Source organism: Corvus kubaryi, unplaced genomic scaffold (assembly GCF_017639235.1).
Source record: "Corvus kubaryi isolate FWS band 111438036 unplaced genomic scaffold, C.kubaryi_AGA036_p1.0 64937, whole genome shotgun sequence".
Taxonomy (NCBI): domain Eukaryota; kingdom Metazoa; phylum Chordata; class Aves; order Passeriformes; family Corvidae; genus Corvus; species Corvus kubaryi.
Window position 1 is genome coordinate 1 of NW_024581622.1, and position 17,289 is coordinate 17,289.

At 36.8% G+C, this 17,289-nt stretch overlaps 1 protein-coding gene across 1 annotated transcript in view; it reads left to right on the top strand.

Moving 5' to 3' along the window:
- Nucleotides 1-2,073: 2,073 nt before the first annotated feature.
- LOC121672762 (lysine-specific demethylase 7A-like) overlaps nucleotides 2,074-17,289 on the top strand; it is a gene marked incomplete at its 5' end in the record, with an annotated part of 37,258 nt that continues 22,042 nt past the window's right edge. Inside the window, 8 exons of the mRNA XM_042045569.1 lie at nucleotides 2,074-2,197; nucleotides 8,080-8,197; nucleotides 9,089-9,249; nucleotides 10,942-11,083; nucleotides 11,343-11,529; nucleotides 13,468-13,630; nucleotides 16,276-16,363; nucleotides 17,105-17,211. Of these exons, the coding sequence (XP_041901503.1) occupies nucleotides 2,074-2,197; nucleotides 8,080-8,197; nucleotides 9,089-9,249; nucleotides 10,942-11,083; nucleotides 11,343-11,529; nucleotides 13,468-13,630; nucleotides 16,276-16,363; nucleotides 17,105-17,211 (1,090 nt within the window). The remainder of the gene's footprint in view (nucleotides 2,198-8,079; nucleotides 8,198-9,088; nucleotides 9,250-10,941; nucleotides 11,084-11,342; nucleotides 11,530-13,467; nucleotides 13,631-16,275; nucleotides 16,364-17,104; nucleotides 17,212-17,289) is intronic.

Genomic DNA, 17,289 nt, shown 5'->3' on the forward strand with positions numbered 1-17,289 from the left:
TTTCCAGTGCCGCATTTATGGCATAAATAGTAGACTGAAAATGTTTGTTTCCCTTACTGAATGGCCATTCCAGCCATTGTAATACTATTCCAGTCTCTGTACACAAAATCCCATGTGCCTTCATTAAAGGTTATGGAGTTAATCATTAGTGCTAAGCCTGAAAATAAAGCAGAAATTCTGTTATCTGTAACATTCAATAAGAGACAATAAAATTAAGATTCTTAAACAGAATAGGACAAATAGTTGTCAAAGCTGGAGGCTATTTTTACTGTATTTTTATGCAAAGTTCTTACTGTTAGCAAGATAATCTGATTGGAGTGATGATGAATGTATCAGATAAACACCAAGAAAAAGGGAAGGGAATAAATGAAGTGCAAACTTGATCAAGATACAGTTCAACATAAATATCTTTAGCTGTTCAAAAATTAGAAATTTAGCTAAAATAATGAGATTCCTAAAGATTTATAAAACCAGCCTTCTCATTTGGGGCTTTTAGAGTGTACATTTTAAAACAATTTTCTTATAATGCATAGGATTATGAGTCATTCATCTATTCTATAAAAAGAGAGAGAACACAAGCAGAAGGAAATGGGACATGCATTTTTAAAGACTGCTTCTGGCTTCCTTTTTGTTTGTATGTCAGCTGGATTTTCATGTAATAATGATTCTTGTAGCTGTGGTCTTAAAGCAGATGCTAAATATTGCAAGAATTGTGATGGACTGTGGCAGCTGATTGTATTTAGATTTTAAAATAGTATGCATATAAAAAAGCTAAATAATTTCTGGATTTTGTGGGGTATGTAGGGAATGGGGAAGTAGAACTTGCTGAATGTTTAGAGGGAACTCAGCATGCACTTCTATTTGATAGTTACGTGGGAGATGCTCTTCAGGTTCAGATTGGATTGGCTCATTGTGCTTTCAGTGCTAGACTGTTTCTTGTATTGTTTTGGCAGCATGTACTGACACTTGCTGGAGCGTGTCAGCAGTTTTGGCACAAGGCTGCTGAGGAAAAGACTTTGTGTAGCTGGATCATTTCAAAGCTTCAGTATCTGAGCACTCATTACATTTGATATGAAATGGGTTACGTGACTGGGGTGGTGTTCCAGCTCTTATGTTACTAGAGTGCACTGAGTGTACGTACCTAATTTTGGTGTAAATGTTCAGGGTTGTATTCTTTTTTTCTGTATGAACTGTAAAGTCAGCAATTTTGTAAGTGTCAATGAACTTTTCAGAGAATGAAGAACTCTGCCAGGATTCAGACCAGCAAGCAGGGATTACTTGTTTTTTTTCTTAAGAACATCGTGCAAAAGCACATGTTCTCCAATTAGCCTCTAGGGTTTCAGCTTCTAAGAAAATGTACTTCACTGACTTTAAAATTTTGTTGTTTAGAGATCAGCAGAGTAGATGCTTTGTCATGACTGTTGCAAAGATTTTGCTTTTAATCGCATTTTAACTGTTTTATCTGGAAAAAAAATGCTCTGAGAAAACATTACATCTCTCAAATGCTCTTTAAAATACTTGCTGCTATTTTCAGCCCAAACCAGTTCTACTAGGTTGTTTGTGTGGTCACTTGTGTAGCTTACAAAGCCAGTTCTATTGTAAAGATTTCAAGAAGAACATGAAAGTATTCTTCATTAATTTGTCTTGGGGGGTAGGAGTCAGTTACATGCTTTTTACAGAAAGAAAAAGCAAGACAAGAAAAATATCCATTATATCTTCTATAAATTAACAGCACATAAACCTGAGATTGTTTTTTTCTTGACTCATAGCTTCTGTGAGCAAAATTGCTTGAATTATTTTGTATAAACTGTTTCCAGTAATTAGGATCAAAGTTTTGGGGTCAATGGTGTATATATATTGCGGATTTGCTTATTTTTAAAGGAATTTGATTCTTGTTTCCTGTTTATGATTTTTTTAATGGCATTCTGTGTTCAGTGATAAATTATTACTCAAAATTTATGTGGCAACCCAGTAGTTGAGATAATCTGGTATCTCATTATCGTTTTGTAGAGTAAGCATGTTTTGATAAAAGCCTAAGATTTAATTATTTTTTAGCTTGAAAAGTAAACCCTGTGTGCATTCTCATTAACATGTAAAAAATATTATTCCAGCTGCGTTGGGGTAGAGGAGCACCATGCTGTTGACATTGATCTATACCATTGTCCCAACTGTGCAATTCTCCATGGACCTTCTCTAAGTAAGTATGGCTTATTCAGATTTCATCTTACATGTTTGGACTGTTTTCTCTCCACGTACAAATGCAAAGGACTGTTCAGAAGAATATTCAAGATGAATTTGATTATTTAGAAGGTACTGGTTTTACATGACGAACTCTGAGCTGATTAAAAACCCACAGAACAAACAAACCATCCTGAAAGCCTCCCTGATGTGGAGATGCAGATAGAATAAAATACAATGCACGACTATAGATTGGAGAAATCAAAGTGCACAGAGTTAGTAGAAAACATTCTGGACTTGGCAGAGAGGGAGAGAATGAAAATTAGGGAATCATCATTTTTAAAAAAAAAGGAAAATACAAAGATGGCTTCAAGGTTCCTGTATTTTAATTATCAAAGTTCTGATAAATACCTAAGTAGGCAACCTTGAAAAAATGTACAAGTTAGGTGTCTTTCCTTTCTTGATGGTTGTAGGTTATGTGCCACAATAGTCAAACACAACTTTCCAAAAGTGAAAGCAGAATATGAACATCCTATGAGTGGTGTTTGTTTGTGCTTTTCATTGTTTGTTTTTGATTTTGTTTCCCCCTCCCCCATTTATGTCCTTGAAAGTTACACAGTTCCAAATCTCAGGTTCTGATTTATAAACAAGGTCAAAATGAGTTGCCAGAAGAGTCTGATACAGAGCAACAAGAGACATCTCTTTGGTTCTCCTTTCAGTAGATAAATTTGCTGTAGAGATCTGCAGTGGAAAATTGAAACATATTTTCTTTTGGTGACTACTGAAAGGTTACTGCTTTATTGGACTCCCTAGATTTCCCCCCATGTCTTCCCTTCTCAAGCAGAAACAGTATTGTGAAAAATCTAAAAATAAATGTCACCTTTCCAACCATGAATTAAATTTCTGTGTTCAGACCTAAAAAGTATAAGCAATGTGTCTTTACCCTCCAAGCACTGAGCCATGGTCATTTGTGTTTTCTGATGCGGGTTTGTTTGTGGATTTTGTTGTTGTTGATTTTGGGGGTTTGGTTTTTTTTTTGGTTTTTGGTTTTTTCCCTTGAAGACACCACATAATGTTTTATAGTCAATGCTGACTTAAGATATATAATAGTTTCAAATCTGAATTTACTTTACGTTTAGAAATAAGTTTAAAACCACCATCAGTGATAGTCTTGTGGGGTATGAACAAAATGGTTAAGCATCAATTGCTGATTTAATTAATACATGTTGCATGATATGTATCTTCTGTAATATATGAGTTCAAGGTCTGTCAGCTAAAAGGTAAGATAAATGCTGGTTTATGTAGTTGTAGTTTTTAGTACTCCAGTGGTCATTTTCAGTTCAAAAACTGCATGTTTGTCTTATAAGTCAGAATACAAACAACAGCCATTTTTTTCCTTACCTTTCTGTCTCTTTTTTTCTGTGTAATAGAGGGACTAGGAAGAGAAGAGGGATCATATCAAACTTTTCAAAATTTGAAATTTCTTTTTGAAATTTGAAATTTCTTTTCTCTTCTTGATTAGTGGGAACTAGTCTGCTTCACCCTGATGCCTGTAAAATAACCTTTCTTGTAGTGTAAGTGATGTCTTACCTGCAGCAATTTGACAGTGAGATAAGAGGGATTTTTGTTTTGGAAGTCTTTTCAAAAAGACAAGAATCTGTGGTAAAAATTATCCTTGTTATTTCATATTGCCTCAAGTGTGTAGATCATCTAGATTTAGTAGAAGCTTCGACATGTCAGTTACCAACCCAAACAGAGGTGATATAATTAAATATGTCTTCACATTGAATTTCATTAATTGTTCTCAGCTGTCAGAATCAAATCTCTGGCAATTTGTAGTTTGGGCCCTACTTCCTTCAGTTTTTAAAGAGACTGATAATGTCTCATGTTCCAGTTCAGTCATATGAAATTATGTATGTAAGTAAAAAAGGCATTTTAATGTACGGCTTCATATTCTAAAACAACTTTGTCTAAGAGTTTTCAAAGAGACAAAAATTCAGCTAAGAGGGCAAGTATATATCTGTGATTGCAACAGAATTTATAATCAAATGAGGTAGTGCAAAAAATTTACTTAAAATATACAGGAAACACATACTTTATAGTACAAATGGATGGGTACTTTCAGTATCCTACAAAATTGATTATGTAAAAGTTCCAATAATGAAAAGAAAGCTACTGAGTGTTAGATGGAAAGATAAAATTGACTAATCAATTCCTTCATCTATTTAAAAGAAAAAAATCCTCTTCATGATTTGAAATAACAATTTTGCAAGACCTTTAGTAAGCAGCCATGTGTATAAAATGATAAATCCTAAAATCCAAAATAATTTTAGAAAACAGCAATTAAAAAAATAGTAATATACTGTGGAGGGGTTTTTTTTAGATTGTTCGATTTAGAGTATTCATTTTGTTAGTTTCAGAGTTCTCTCAGTGATCCTTAAGTCTGAAAATGCTCTATTTGCATGAATCTGTGAGTCAGATGTTTCACCAGCTTATGATGTCCAGAGCTTTGGGAAAGCACAAGGTTCAATAAGTCCTAATAAGACTGTGGTTGTCAAGACATTATTTTCTTTATATGGTTTTGCCTTCTCAGTTCTGTAAATACCCTCCAACCAATATGTTTTTGGTATTAATGCCCATGCTTGCTCTGAGCTGAGAATATGAGATGTTGTACCAGGCCTTAGAAGGGTATTCTACGATTTACTGTGTGCTCCTTAAAACTTTTCAGTCTTCCTGTGCAAACATTTCTCGTGCCTTTTTGGTCACTGGGAATCTCCAGTGCCCCTTCCAGGGCTTGCGGCCTCATTGTACATGTGTACATCTCTTGATGGTCTCCATTTGAAGTGTAGCAGATGGTGGTCTCTGAGGGAAACAGTCCAGTAGTGAGAGAAGGCAGGGAAGAGTGTTTGCCTGAGCAGAGACAGTTATTGGCCCACTGTTTTGAGTGTATGAGGAAGGTAATTAAAAAAAAAACCAAAACAAAACATAATCTTTACACTTAATTTTCATTAAAACTTCCAGGACACACTTTTCTTTTTCTCACCCTCCCTGCAGCTGTCTTGTGTAGTTCTTAGTGTTGTCACAACTGGTTTTGCCTCAATTTTTAGAAACACCAAGGGTGAACACTGGTTCCTTCCTTAATTTGAGCATTAGGATCCATTCAGTTAAAGTGGTTTTTTTTTCCCAGTTGTTTCTGTAATGTCTAAAGGGGTTAAAAAAGCTCTAGAATTAAGAGATACGTAAGCAGAGAAAGTTTTCATTACTGTTTCCTCTTCTTCAGTGTTCCCTCATGAAAGGATGATGTACATTGGTCAAGTACAAGCAAAAGAATGATTTTATTTTCTGATTTGTAAGTGTTGGAAAGACAGACTTTAAAAAGTGTTTCTATGCTATAAAATCTCTTAAGCAGCTGTATCATCTTACAATTTTAATGAGCTGTTGTAACAGCAGTGAATTTATGGGGAACTACTCTGCTGAAAATTAGTATTAGCCACTAATTTCTTGTATTATTATTTATGACTGAGAAAATAGCTTTGAAAACTTAATAAACCTGTCTTCATTATTTATGAAGTTTTACAGTATTTGGATAGTTGGCTCATTAAGCAGCACTGGTTTTCAGGTTAGCAAAGATCTATAAATGTCAGTTTATTCTCTTAAATGTCTTCTAAAGGGTCCATGTTGTTATGTCTGTAGGAAACAGCACATCAATAGGAATTATTCCCTCTTAAGTGTAATGACTATAAGATGTCTGTTATTCCTGTGGAACCAACTGTTTTTTTCTGGAGAAGCAGCAATTTCTTTTTCTTTTTTAGAAACTATTTTCCCCCCCTCATACATCCCCAGCTTCCTATTTCAGTGAGCTGTGTTTCCAGTATTGCTAATGCTTTTTTACATTTTGGATATGTCATGACTTAGGTGAATTTAAGAATGAGCTCTTCCATGAAGTTAAAATTTGTATTAATGCAGTGGTTTTGCTGGATGTTGTATTTACATTTCAGGCTGTTTGGCGGACAATTATAAAACACTACTTTTGTTGACAAATAACATCAGCTTTTTCCTCTTCTGAGTTTCCTCAGGATATATACAACTAAATTTCTGTTTAATATTAGTGGTTAAATTATAGATCTGATGTCAGTAAATCTTCTTGGGGCAGTCTTCCAGTAGCAGCTGTCTAGCTGGGGAGCATTTGGCTTTTTTAGCAAAAACTGAAATGCAGCCTTAAAATTACTGGACCCTTAGTGTGTTTCTTAATACTGTAAGTGATATGCTGGCAAGTCAATAGATTAGAAGGGTAGGAAGTTCACCACTCTAGGAGTTTGTTTCCCAAATGATGAGATGGTGGTCCCTTTTGCAGAGGCACCTCTTGATGACTTAATTGGGCTTCTCAGCCTGTTGAGAGTTTGAGGATGAGAAAGGTAGGTTTGTTTGTAGAGAGGGAAAGTGCTCTAAAGAGCAGTGTACTAACAAACAGATGATACCACCAAGGGCTTCCATTCAAGGCTGTAAGCTTGTGTTCTTTATAAATGAAGACGAAAAATGAGTGGTTGATGAAACTGAATCAATAAAATACCCATTATGAAATGATTTGTCGTGAAATTATGAAAATTTGAGGACAGGCAGTTAAGTTAACCATGATATCATAAGTCACTTTGTCCTCTCCTTCACTCAAGGTCAAAAAATTCAAATGGGGAGGCTACATACAGCTCACAATGTTTTACAGAACAATCATCCAATATGTAAACGGGGCTTATAAGTAATGACTTTTTACTGAGGTCTTTAGTGATAGGACAATGGATGATGGCTTTAAACTGAAAGAGAGTAGATTTAGATTAGAGAAGAAATTCTTTCCTGTGAGAGTGGTGAGACACAGGCACAGGTGGCCCAGAGAAGTGATGCATGCCTCATCCTGGGAGTGTTCAAGGCCAGGTTGGATGGGGCTTTGAGCAACCTGGGAGAGTGGAAGGTGTCCCTGTTCATACCAGGATATTGAAACTAGATGATCTTCAATGTTCCTTCCAACTCAACCATGCTATGATTCTGTGAAAGTATATATACTCTTTTTTCATTTGAGTATCTGTCGTTTGTCATGGGGAGATCACCACAACAAGTTTTTATGAGAATGTCTAGTGTTTCAATTTCCTTGGCCCTTTAGGTATAAGGAGCTGTTAGAAATGCAGTTGTTGCTATTGAACTATTAGTTTTGGATTCCTGAAATTGTAATAGGACTTTATCCTTTGTTTTTTATTAATATGTTGTAGCAGTGCATTAAAAGCTTCAAACTGCTCAGAGGTTGTATGTTTTGGAGTGCAGTGCCTTTGCTACATGTATTGTAAAGATCACACCTGCCCAAAACAGTTTGCATACAAAACTATTGTGGAGGCATAAGGAATGGAAATGGTAGTGAATAGCAGTAATATTATCAGATATGGGTGTACTTATGGGGTGTTGATAGCACACTGGGATTAAGTCTTGTTAACCTTGTGTGAATATGTAAAATGAAGTCTCTGGCTATTCAAGAGGTGTCATCCTTTTGTTGATTAAGAAAAAAAGGTCTGAGCTTTAAAAAATTCAACTACAATTTTTAGTTTTGTTGCTGATTTTTTAGATTTGTGCAGCTTTCAGGCTGCACCTGTTTACTTGTGTTGGATTGGATATGGAATCTTAAATTGTGTATAGTGTGCGCTGAGATTCTCTTATAGAAGGAGCTATAAAAGTATAGAGAGTACTGTGTCCTGCAGATTTCTTTTGTTGCAAATAGGTAGAGTTTTACCTGATTAAAGAAATAAGGTTTGTTAATTACAGTAATGTGATTGAGGCATGTCTGTCTGACTGATGGGATGACTGCTAATCTGAGTCGTCTGATTTAACTAATTCCATGTTTAATCCTTCTGAAACTTGTAGTGAAGAAGAGGAGAAACTGGCACAGACATGACTACACAGAGCCAGATGATGGTTCCAAACCAGTGCAGGCTGGAACACGGACCTTTGTTAAACAGCTGCGGGCTCGCTCTTTCCCAAGGTACAGAACCTTACTTCCATATTTTGGTTGGAAAACACAGAGAAATGTCATCTGAGTGTGTCTTAGGGGAGGTGACTGATGTTTCTCTGCTTCACAAAGTGAAGGTTGAGGATGACTTCTTCCTTCTTTGGAATTCTTCCCAGTGCATTCTTTGGAATTCTTCCCAGTGCATCCCTGTTTCAGATGGGTACAGTTGCCTTTTCATGCAGTAGTTTCTCCTGTTCAGTTTTGCACTGGGATGGGTTGTCTGTTGGGACTGCTGCAGGGCAGTCTGAGGGGTTTAGAGTTTTGGGGTGGGGTGGTTTTTTTTTTTTTTTTTGTTTGTTTGTTTGTTTGTTTTTGGTTTTGTTTTGTGTTTGTGCTCTTACTGTCAGAATATTGCCTGTCTACTCCTGTAGTTCAGGAAGAGTTCTCAGTTCCATTCCAAGTACCGTAGAACGTTCACATGAGCTGGTAGTCTACCCATTCTCACATGCTTTAGAAGAAAGCAGAGAAACATGGTTATACTTTGATCCTGAGCTTGGCTGGCTATCTCACTGAAACATAATGACTTAACAATTCTTTAGAGCAGCTGCTGGTGGTGGTTGTTACTAGCAAAATGTACTTTAATGCCTCCTCTGAGAATTTCTTTTCCCCATCCTTTTAAGTTACTCTTTTCAGTCATATAGAAGGATTATGAGTTTCCAGATTATGCAAGACAGTAAGTTTCTTTGCTTGTTGAGGTTGTTTATTTTGTCTTTAGTTAAATGCGTAATAAAACAGTACTGTGTGTTTCTTTTGGATTCAGATGTAGCCATTCCCATCTGTCCTCCCCCAAACTGAGACTTTTTTTATTTCAGTAGTGCTTGGAGGATGCTCTTCTGCTAATACTGCATCATTTTTTTCCACCAGTGCTGATGAAGTAATTTTGAAAATGCATGGAAGCCAGCTGACACAAAGATACCTGGAGAAACATGGGTTTGATGTTCCCATTATGGTTCCTAAGTTAGATGGTCTGGGACTCAGACTTCCTCCACCGACTTTCTCCGTTTTAGATGTGGAACGCTATGTAGGTAAGAGTCACTCTGGAGTACTTATTAAAATGATCCTGTCTGTAAATTAAAATAAACACTTGCATGATTATAAGAGCTTCCAGAGTGCTAAATATTTATTCTAAATTCAAGACTAGCAGAGAGTAAAATTAAAGCTGTGGTTTGGAGTGGTTTTTTTCTTCCTCTCTCTTTTTTTTTTTTTTTTTTTTTTTTTTGGTGTGTGTGTGTGTATGTCTGTTTGGTAGATGTGTGATAGGACTACAGCCTTACTTCTCAACTTTCAAACCTGTTAATTTCAGTGCAAGCTATATGTGAGATGCTGGGTTTTTTTCTGCAACATGTTGTAAACCAAGGATAATGGGAATTGAATTAGTCACTCTTAGGATTAATAAGTTTAATTATTGGTTAGGCTATGACAAAACTTAATGTTTTGGACTCAGTAAATTGGCCTTTCTGAATTAAATCTTCCTGAAAAATGTCCTACCTTGGCATCCTTTGCCAGGAAAGCTAGGGCTTCCCAAGAACCACTTCTTTCTTATCAGATCTCTTATCAGTCTGTAATTGTGCCAGCTTCATGTAAGCATGCAGTACAGACAGAGACCAAGCCAATTGCAGCAGGACATTTCCTGTAACACATGGAACAGTTGAGAAGTCTGAGTGTATTCTCATGATCACCTAATGTAATGATGGGTGCTGAAAATAGGTTTTCTGTCCATCAATATTTTACAAAGGCACCACAAGTGTTGTCACCATTGTGATGATAAATTGTAATGTGTTCTGCCTTAAAGATTAGTTATCACTGTGATATTTCTGAGTCTTTTCTTTTGGGTTTCTGCCTCTTTGGATTCGGAGAGAAACTTGATTGTCTCATCCTTATACATACATTTTGACCTGCCAAGTGTTACAGTTCAGGGAAAAAAATAGGAATGCCCCAGATTTACCTTTGTATTATTGAAATTAAAAATAAGAAAAAGGAATAAGTACTATTTCAGCTGGAATTTATCAAGATGATACAAACTTGGAGTCTTAAAGCAAATATGTTTATAATGTACATCTAGGCATGTTTCCAGCATTCCAGAATTAAGTGTCAAATTTGGTCATTGTGTAACTAAATGACCATAAACCAATGGCTAATATAGTGTTGTTGTTAGTCTTTGGCTTGTCTAGTTCTCTAAATGTATCACTTCAGAATACACGGTGTGTAACCCCCTCTGTTGTCATCAGAAATGAATCACACCCCTGATAATTATTCAGTGAAATTACTGCTTATTTGCAAGTTATGTATGTATGTAAGGAAGGTAGGGGTTTGGTGATGGTTGAAAGGAAAAGTGAGGAAGAGATCTGCCTTGATAAGTTTCTCCATGCTACTCTTAGCAATTGCAGCCATAAACCAATTTTTTTTTTTTTTTAAACAGATGCAGCCATTCTATACTACTCTTTCTTTTTGGTTAACCCCAGGAAAGGGGGTTATTTTAGAGTGGGATTTATTTTTAGAGTGTTTTCAGTTCTGTCCATAGTTGATTATAGTAATTAAAGTTAAACTTAATAAAAAGTTGGTTTATACTGATCTCTCTTCCAAGAGAATAATGATAGTAGTGGAGTTTTTCTGCAGAAATGTTTTGATAAAGACTGGAAAAAAGTAAATTTTCTCTTAAATACCTGAAATGTCTTTTATCTGTGATAGCCTTAAAAAAGTAATCCTGTTTTTCACAGGTGGTGACAAAGTGATAGATGTCATAGATGTAGCAAGACAAGCAGACAGTAAAATGAAGCTCCATAATTACATTAAATACTTCACAAATCCTGACCGACCCAAAGTATTGAATGTGATCAGCCTGGAATTCTCGGACACAAAGTGAGTATTGACTTCAATTCCTTGAATGTAGGGAGTGGTTTTCACTGAGCTGAATAATATGTGTAGGAATATAATGCCTGTAGTGGGAAAGACAGGAGGAAGTGTATTTTATGTAGACAGCTACTGTGATGTAATGTGGGTATAAAACATATTTATTAGTTCATAAGTAATGTCTTTGTAGGAAGCTGTCATTTCAAAAGAGGTGTGCTTACTCCTGTTTATATTAACAGTTCTGTTTTGTTTATTTGTTTTTTAAAAGGATGTCTGAATTAGTGGAAGTACCAGACATTGCCAGAAAGCTTTCGTGGGTGGAAAATTATTGGCCAGATGATTCTGTCTTCCCTAAGCCTTTTGTTCAGAAGTATTGCTTAATGGGTGTCCAGGACAGCTATACTGACTTTCATATCGATTTTGGAGGAACATCAGTTTGGTACCACGTTCTCTGGGTATGAATGCTTCTTGATTTACAGAGTCACAGAATATGCTCAGTTGGAAGGAACCCATCATGATCATTGAGTCCAACTCCTGGCCCTGCCCAGGACATCCCAAGAGTTACACCATGTGCCTGAGAGCAATGTTCAAATGCTTCTTGAGCCCTGTCAGGCTTGGTGCTGTGACCCCTGCCCTGGGGAGCCTGTTCCAGTGTACAACCACCTCTAGGATGACTATGACCATATGAAGCAAAAGTTATTCAGTGTGTAGCCTTCTGTTGTGACATTATCACCTGCATGAAATTTTGTGCTTGCAACACTGAGGGAGGAGCTTGAAAGTGAATTGCTGGTCTTGGACAGGAGCACTCTTTGCTGGGTTAAGAACTGGCTGGTTAAGAACTGGCTGGATGGCCAGGCCCAGAGAGTGGTGGTGAAAGGTGCTGCATCCAGCTGGCGGCCAGTCACCAGTGGTGTCCCTAAGGGGTCTGTGCTGGGGCTGGTTCTGTTCAATATTTTTATTGACAACATGGATGAGGGTATGGAGTTTTTCATTAGTAAATTTGCAGATGACTCTAAGCGGGGAGCTTGTGTCGATCTGTTGGAAGGCAGGAGGGCTCTGCAGAGAGACCTGGCAGGGTTGGATGGATGGGCAGAGTCCAGTAGGATGAAGTTTAGTAAGTCCAAGTGCCGAGTCCTGTATTTTGGCCACAATAACCCCCTGCAACGCTATAGGCTGGGGACAGTGTGGCTGGACAGTGCCCAGGCAGAAGGGGACCTGGGGGTGCTGGTCGACAGCCGACTGAACATGAGCCAGCAGTGTGCCCTGGTGGCCAAGAAGGCCAATGGCATCCTGGCCTGTATCAGAAATAGTGTGGCCAGCAGGACCAGGGAGGTCATTCTTCCTGTACTCAGCACTGGTGAGGCCGCACCTCGAGTATTGTGTCCAGTTCTGGGCCCCTCAGCTCAGGAAGGACACTGAGACACCTGAACGTGTCCGAAGGAGGGCAGCAAGGTTGGTGAGGGGCTTGGAACCTATGAGGAACGACTGAGGGAGCTGGTGTTGTTTAGCCTGGAGAAAAGGAGACTCAGAGGTGACCGTATCACACTCTACAGCTCCCTGAAAGGTGGTTGTAGCCAGGTGGGGTTGGTCTCTTTCTCCAGGCAGCAACTGACAGAACAAGAGGACACGGGCTTAAGCTGCGCCAGGGGAAATATAGGTTGGATATTAGGAAAAAGTTTTTCATGGAAAGAGTGGTGAAGTGCTGGAATTGTCTGCCCAGGGAGGTGGTGGAATCACCATCCCTGGATGTGTTTAAGAAAAGATTGGATGTGGCACTCAGTGCCATGGTTTAGTTGAGGTGTTAGGGCATGGACTCGATGATCTTGGAGATCTCTTCCAACCTGGTGATTCTGTGTGACTCTGTGATTTTTATGCTTTTATTTTAGCATGCTGTTGGTGACTTGTAGACTGTAATTGGTTGACTGATCACTTTAGTAGACTTGTGAGTGATATAGTGAGGTTTTAGTAGGAAAAAAAATAATTGCATGAAGATCATTGGCCTACTCAATTTTTTATTCTTCTCACAAATTTGACCACATGTACATCATAGAAGTGGCGAAGTGGTTTCATCTTACATTTTCTCATTTGGAAGGTGTGTGCATATCCATAAATTGTTTATGAAAACTGGAGTTTTTTATACTCCAGTGAAAAGTTTTGCTTGGTTTGTTTACTTCTTTTAAATCACAAGACACCAACTGGTTCATGTGCTGTGTCTAAGCTCTTGGTGGATTGCAGTTGTGAGGCACTGGGCTGGGAGGCCTGAACATGCCATAGTGGGAAGATGGAATGCTTGCCATTTCGGTCAATCTGTGACTTCATTAGGAATGACTCAGAGGTTGTAGTGTACCTCTAGGAGAATACTAATTTATTTATTTGATGTATTTGTCTAATAGGGTGAGAAGATATTCTATTTGATCAAGCCCACTGATGAAAATTTGGCTCTCTATGAGTCCTGGAGTTCGTCTGTCACCCAGAGTGAAGTATATTTTGGGGACAAGGTTGACAAGTGTTACAAGTGTGTTGTGAAGCAAGGACACACTTTATTTGTTCCAACAGGTAAGATTTTACCCTAACTGTTAGGACTTAGCATGTTTAATCACCAGAAATTATGAATATAATAAAGTAATTGCATTATCAAAATTTGGTATCCTCTAAAATTATGGATGAGAGAATAATAAAAAATTAGAAATTTAGATTTTCAGAACAAGTAATTAGCTTTTAAGATTGGCTGACAGCCATAACAATTATCAGGGAACGAAAGGGTATTTGTTACCCAATTAGAAGACAACAAATTAAAGTTTAATTTGATTATCAGGGAAGTAGTTCCAGTTAATAGAGCACAGATTGTTCACTATTTGATAAGTATCCAGACTGAACTCTTATTCTAATTTTATAATACAGTTTTATTTTTGCAGATTTCAGTATTGCAAGGCCTACTAGGCATAATTATTACAACAACATCACATAAACTTCTTATGCTGCAGGCTAGAGTATTAAAAATACAAGTTGGGTGGTTTTTTTGATTTGCTTTTGTGAGAAATGCCAAAACAATTCAACTTCTTTATTAAAGAAGAAAGCACAGAAAAATCCTTCAAACTAAATACCCCACCCTACCCAAACTCCCAAATCTATAAACTTACAAATCTTTAATAAATCAAACCATATTTTGCCAATAAACTGACTGCCAGTTTTTTGTATTTTTGCTTATCCGACTTATCCCTATAAATGGTTTTTATTATTTTATTATTAAAAATTTGTACTGGTGCTGTCTTCCCCTGTTTTTGGGGAAAGAAAGCTTTAAATGCGTGGAGCATGAAAATGATTTCCAATTCTACTTCTGGAAGAAGCCTTGAAGATTATGTGCAGTATGTTATTCCATTGTGCACTTTCTAGACTACTGCATTTTTCTCATAGCTCGGTTCTGTACCTGTGAGGTTCAGTGTTTACTGTTCTAGTTCACAGCTTGTGCAGAATAAGTACTACCTGATGAGCACCTCTGTGTGCTCTTGACATTCCTGAGCAGTAGAGCTTTTAAAACCGTGTCTTTCTGGCAAGAGATGGCATTAATTATCCATGTATCTAAGTTCATACAGCTATGAGCAAAGAAAGCAGAATTACAGAATGAAGAATTTTATTGTGACTCACAGAAAATAGTTACTGCTTTCTCAGTAATCAGCTGAATCTGAGCTCTCACTGTATTTCAGTGTGTAAACACATAAAAAAATGATACTTTCAAATATAAATGTGTGTCTACACATGTGCATGTATGTGTATACACACATACTTTTTCATATACATATGATGGAGTACAGTGTAAAAACCAATAAATTCAACCAGGTTTCAAGCCAAGTGTTTAAAAAAATTGGAAATTGTGTAAGACTGAGTAAAGACTTTGAAAAAAATCCAACTCTGATCTTTGGTGAAAACCACTTGCTGTTTCTGCTTGCACCGATGCTAGAGGGTGTCATAATTATTTTATAATCTTTGAAATATGTTCAGAGTAGTTTTCTGATCTAAAATTAATCTTGCATGTAGGTGAATAGCATCTACTGGGAGGCTCTTTAGAGTTAAGTATTATTCAAGATATGCTGTGTGGTCTACACCGAATTTTCATTCCTTGTTATGTAGACCTTGATCAAAAGTGCAGCATAATAATAGCAAGAAGGAATGTAAAAAAATCAAAGCCTTTAGTTGATGCAGGTATACCATAAAACTGTTCATTATTAGCTGAATTAGGATTGTATGCTAGTTTGTAATACATAGTTGTTTGTGATTTGGTCTGATCTTTTCTCTAATTGGGAAGCTTCCTGTGTTTGTACATCTTGCCTACACTCAGTGAAGCCATGAAATAGTCTGCAAATGTCTGTCCAAGTCATCTTCTGTCAAAGATCATCTGTAGGCATGCAAAATCAGAAAAAAGATCTTGACAGAAGAAAGTCACTTGTAATTTATTTGCATTAGAGCTCCACAGTATAAATTTCACAGATAAGTTCTTTTAATCAGGAAGCTCGTGTAATGTGTTCTTTTGTGTACTTAGTTGAAATTATCCAGTAGTAATTAGCTAGATCGATAGCATGATGTTGGCCATGCTTTACCAAGTTGAATAGTGGATTTCATAAGGACAATATTTCAATTATGTGACAAATTTTATAGAGTGTCTAGACTGGGTTTTAAACTGATCATAATTTCAGTTGACTTAGAATGACTGTATTTAGAAAATTTGTGGGACCACTTCTGCATTTCTATTTGAGAAACTTCAGTATTGCTAAATGACTTTATGTTGTGCATACAGCCCGGTTACTGTAAGCAACATGTAAATATTGAAAGACATATAATTTTGTTTTATTTTTATGACTTGATCTTTTGTTCATTATATTTTTCTCCTCCTGAGTTGTTTATATTTGTGGATCGGAGTGAAAACTTCAGGAATTTTTACTTGAAAAGTTGGCTTTGCATCCTTACCTCCCCTCCCAGTGGTAAATGTTTTAAGCTTCACTTGTTCAGAAAATTACAGTTCCACCAGATTTCTGAAACTGTAGTTTACATGTTGTTAAAATTTATATTACTTGTTCCTAGCACAGAATACAAATTCATTTGCTTTCTTTCCTTTCAGGAACAGCCTTTTTACTTATATGTGTATTTAAAAACAGTCTTAGAATAATTCATACGTATGTATTAAGTTTCACAATCTGTCGTTTCAGGCTGGATTCACGCTGTGCTCACATCTCAGGATTGTATGGCTTTTGGAGGAAACTTTTTGCACAACCTCAACATTGGCATGCAGCTCAGGTTAGTCTCAGCTCTTCCTGTACTTTTGCCCCAGTAAGTAGGATATTCTTTTCATAGAGATTTTTCTTCATGCGCTTAACCAGGATCAAATTGGTACAGGCTCTTTAACAGACAATAGTGGCATTTTCAGTTAGAATGTATCAAGCACATTCTCTTATTTTACTTCTGCAAAGTTTGTTTCAAAAGCAAAATGAAGGCTATGCAAGAATTTAAGTGACTAAAAGGAGGGAAAAAAAAAAAAGAGAAAAAACTCTACTTTGGAGATTAGTGTAAGTGAGTAAAACAAAACTAAGCAAGCCCAGGTGTGCGACACTGAGTTGAAATGAGCATCCTCAAGTCAGCATTGCTCTAAGGGCAGCTGTATTTAGTTTTTGTCCAAGATGTAGAGCTGTCTTCTAAACATATTGTTTTTATTTATTACAGTGGAATCCTGATAAAATTCCATCTGTTAAAAGATCACACATTGGGTTTGTATCCTAGTTTTATGAAGTCCAACTTTATTCTTAGAAGTGCCGCAGTCAAACTTGATAAGGTCAGAGCCTGAATGAGACCAGAGTTCAATCTTGTCTGTGGTCTTGTTGGGGTTTAACTATGTGGTACTTGACTTCTTTTATTTATCATGGCCATGGTTATTTTATTTCATTTTATTTTGGACATTGTGTCAATTTAAATGATTGCATAGTTGAATAATGAATCTGATAATTACAACATTCATGTTTTGTAATATTTGCATTTATTCAGGTGTTATGAAATGGAGAAGAGACTAAAAACCCCAGATCTTTTCAAATTTCCTTTCTTTGAAGCCATCTGTTGGTTTGTGGCCAAAAACTTACTGGAAACATTGAAAGGTAATGCTTGTTTTGTTTTAAGAGATGCACATGTATCTGCTTTTATAATTCTTTTTCTCCTAAGTGATAATGGACCAT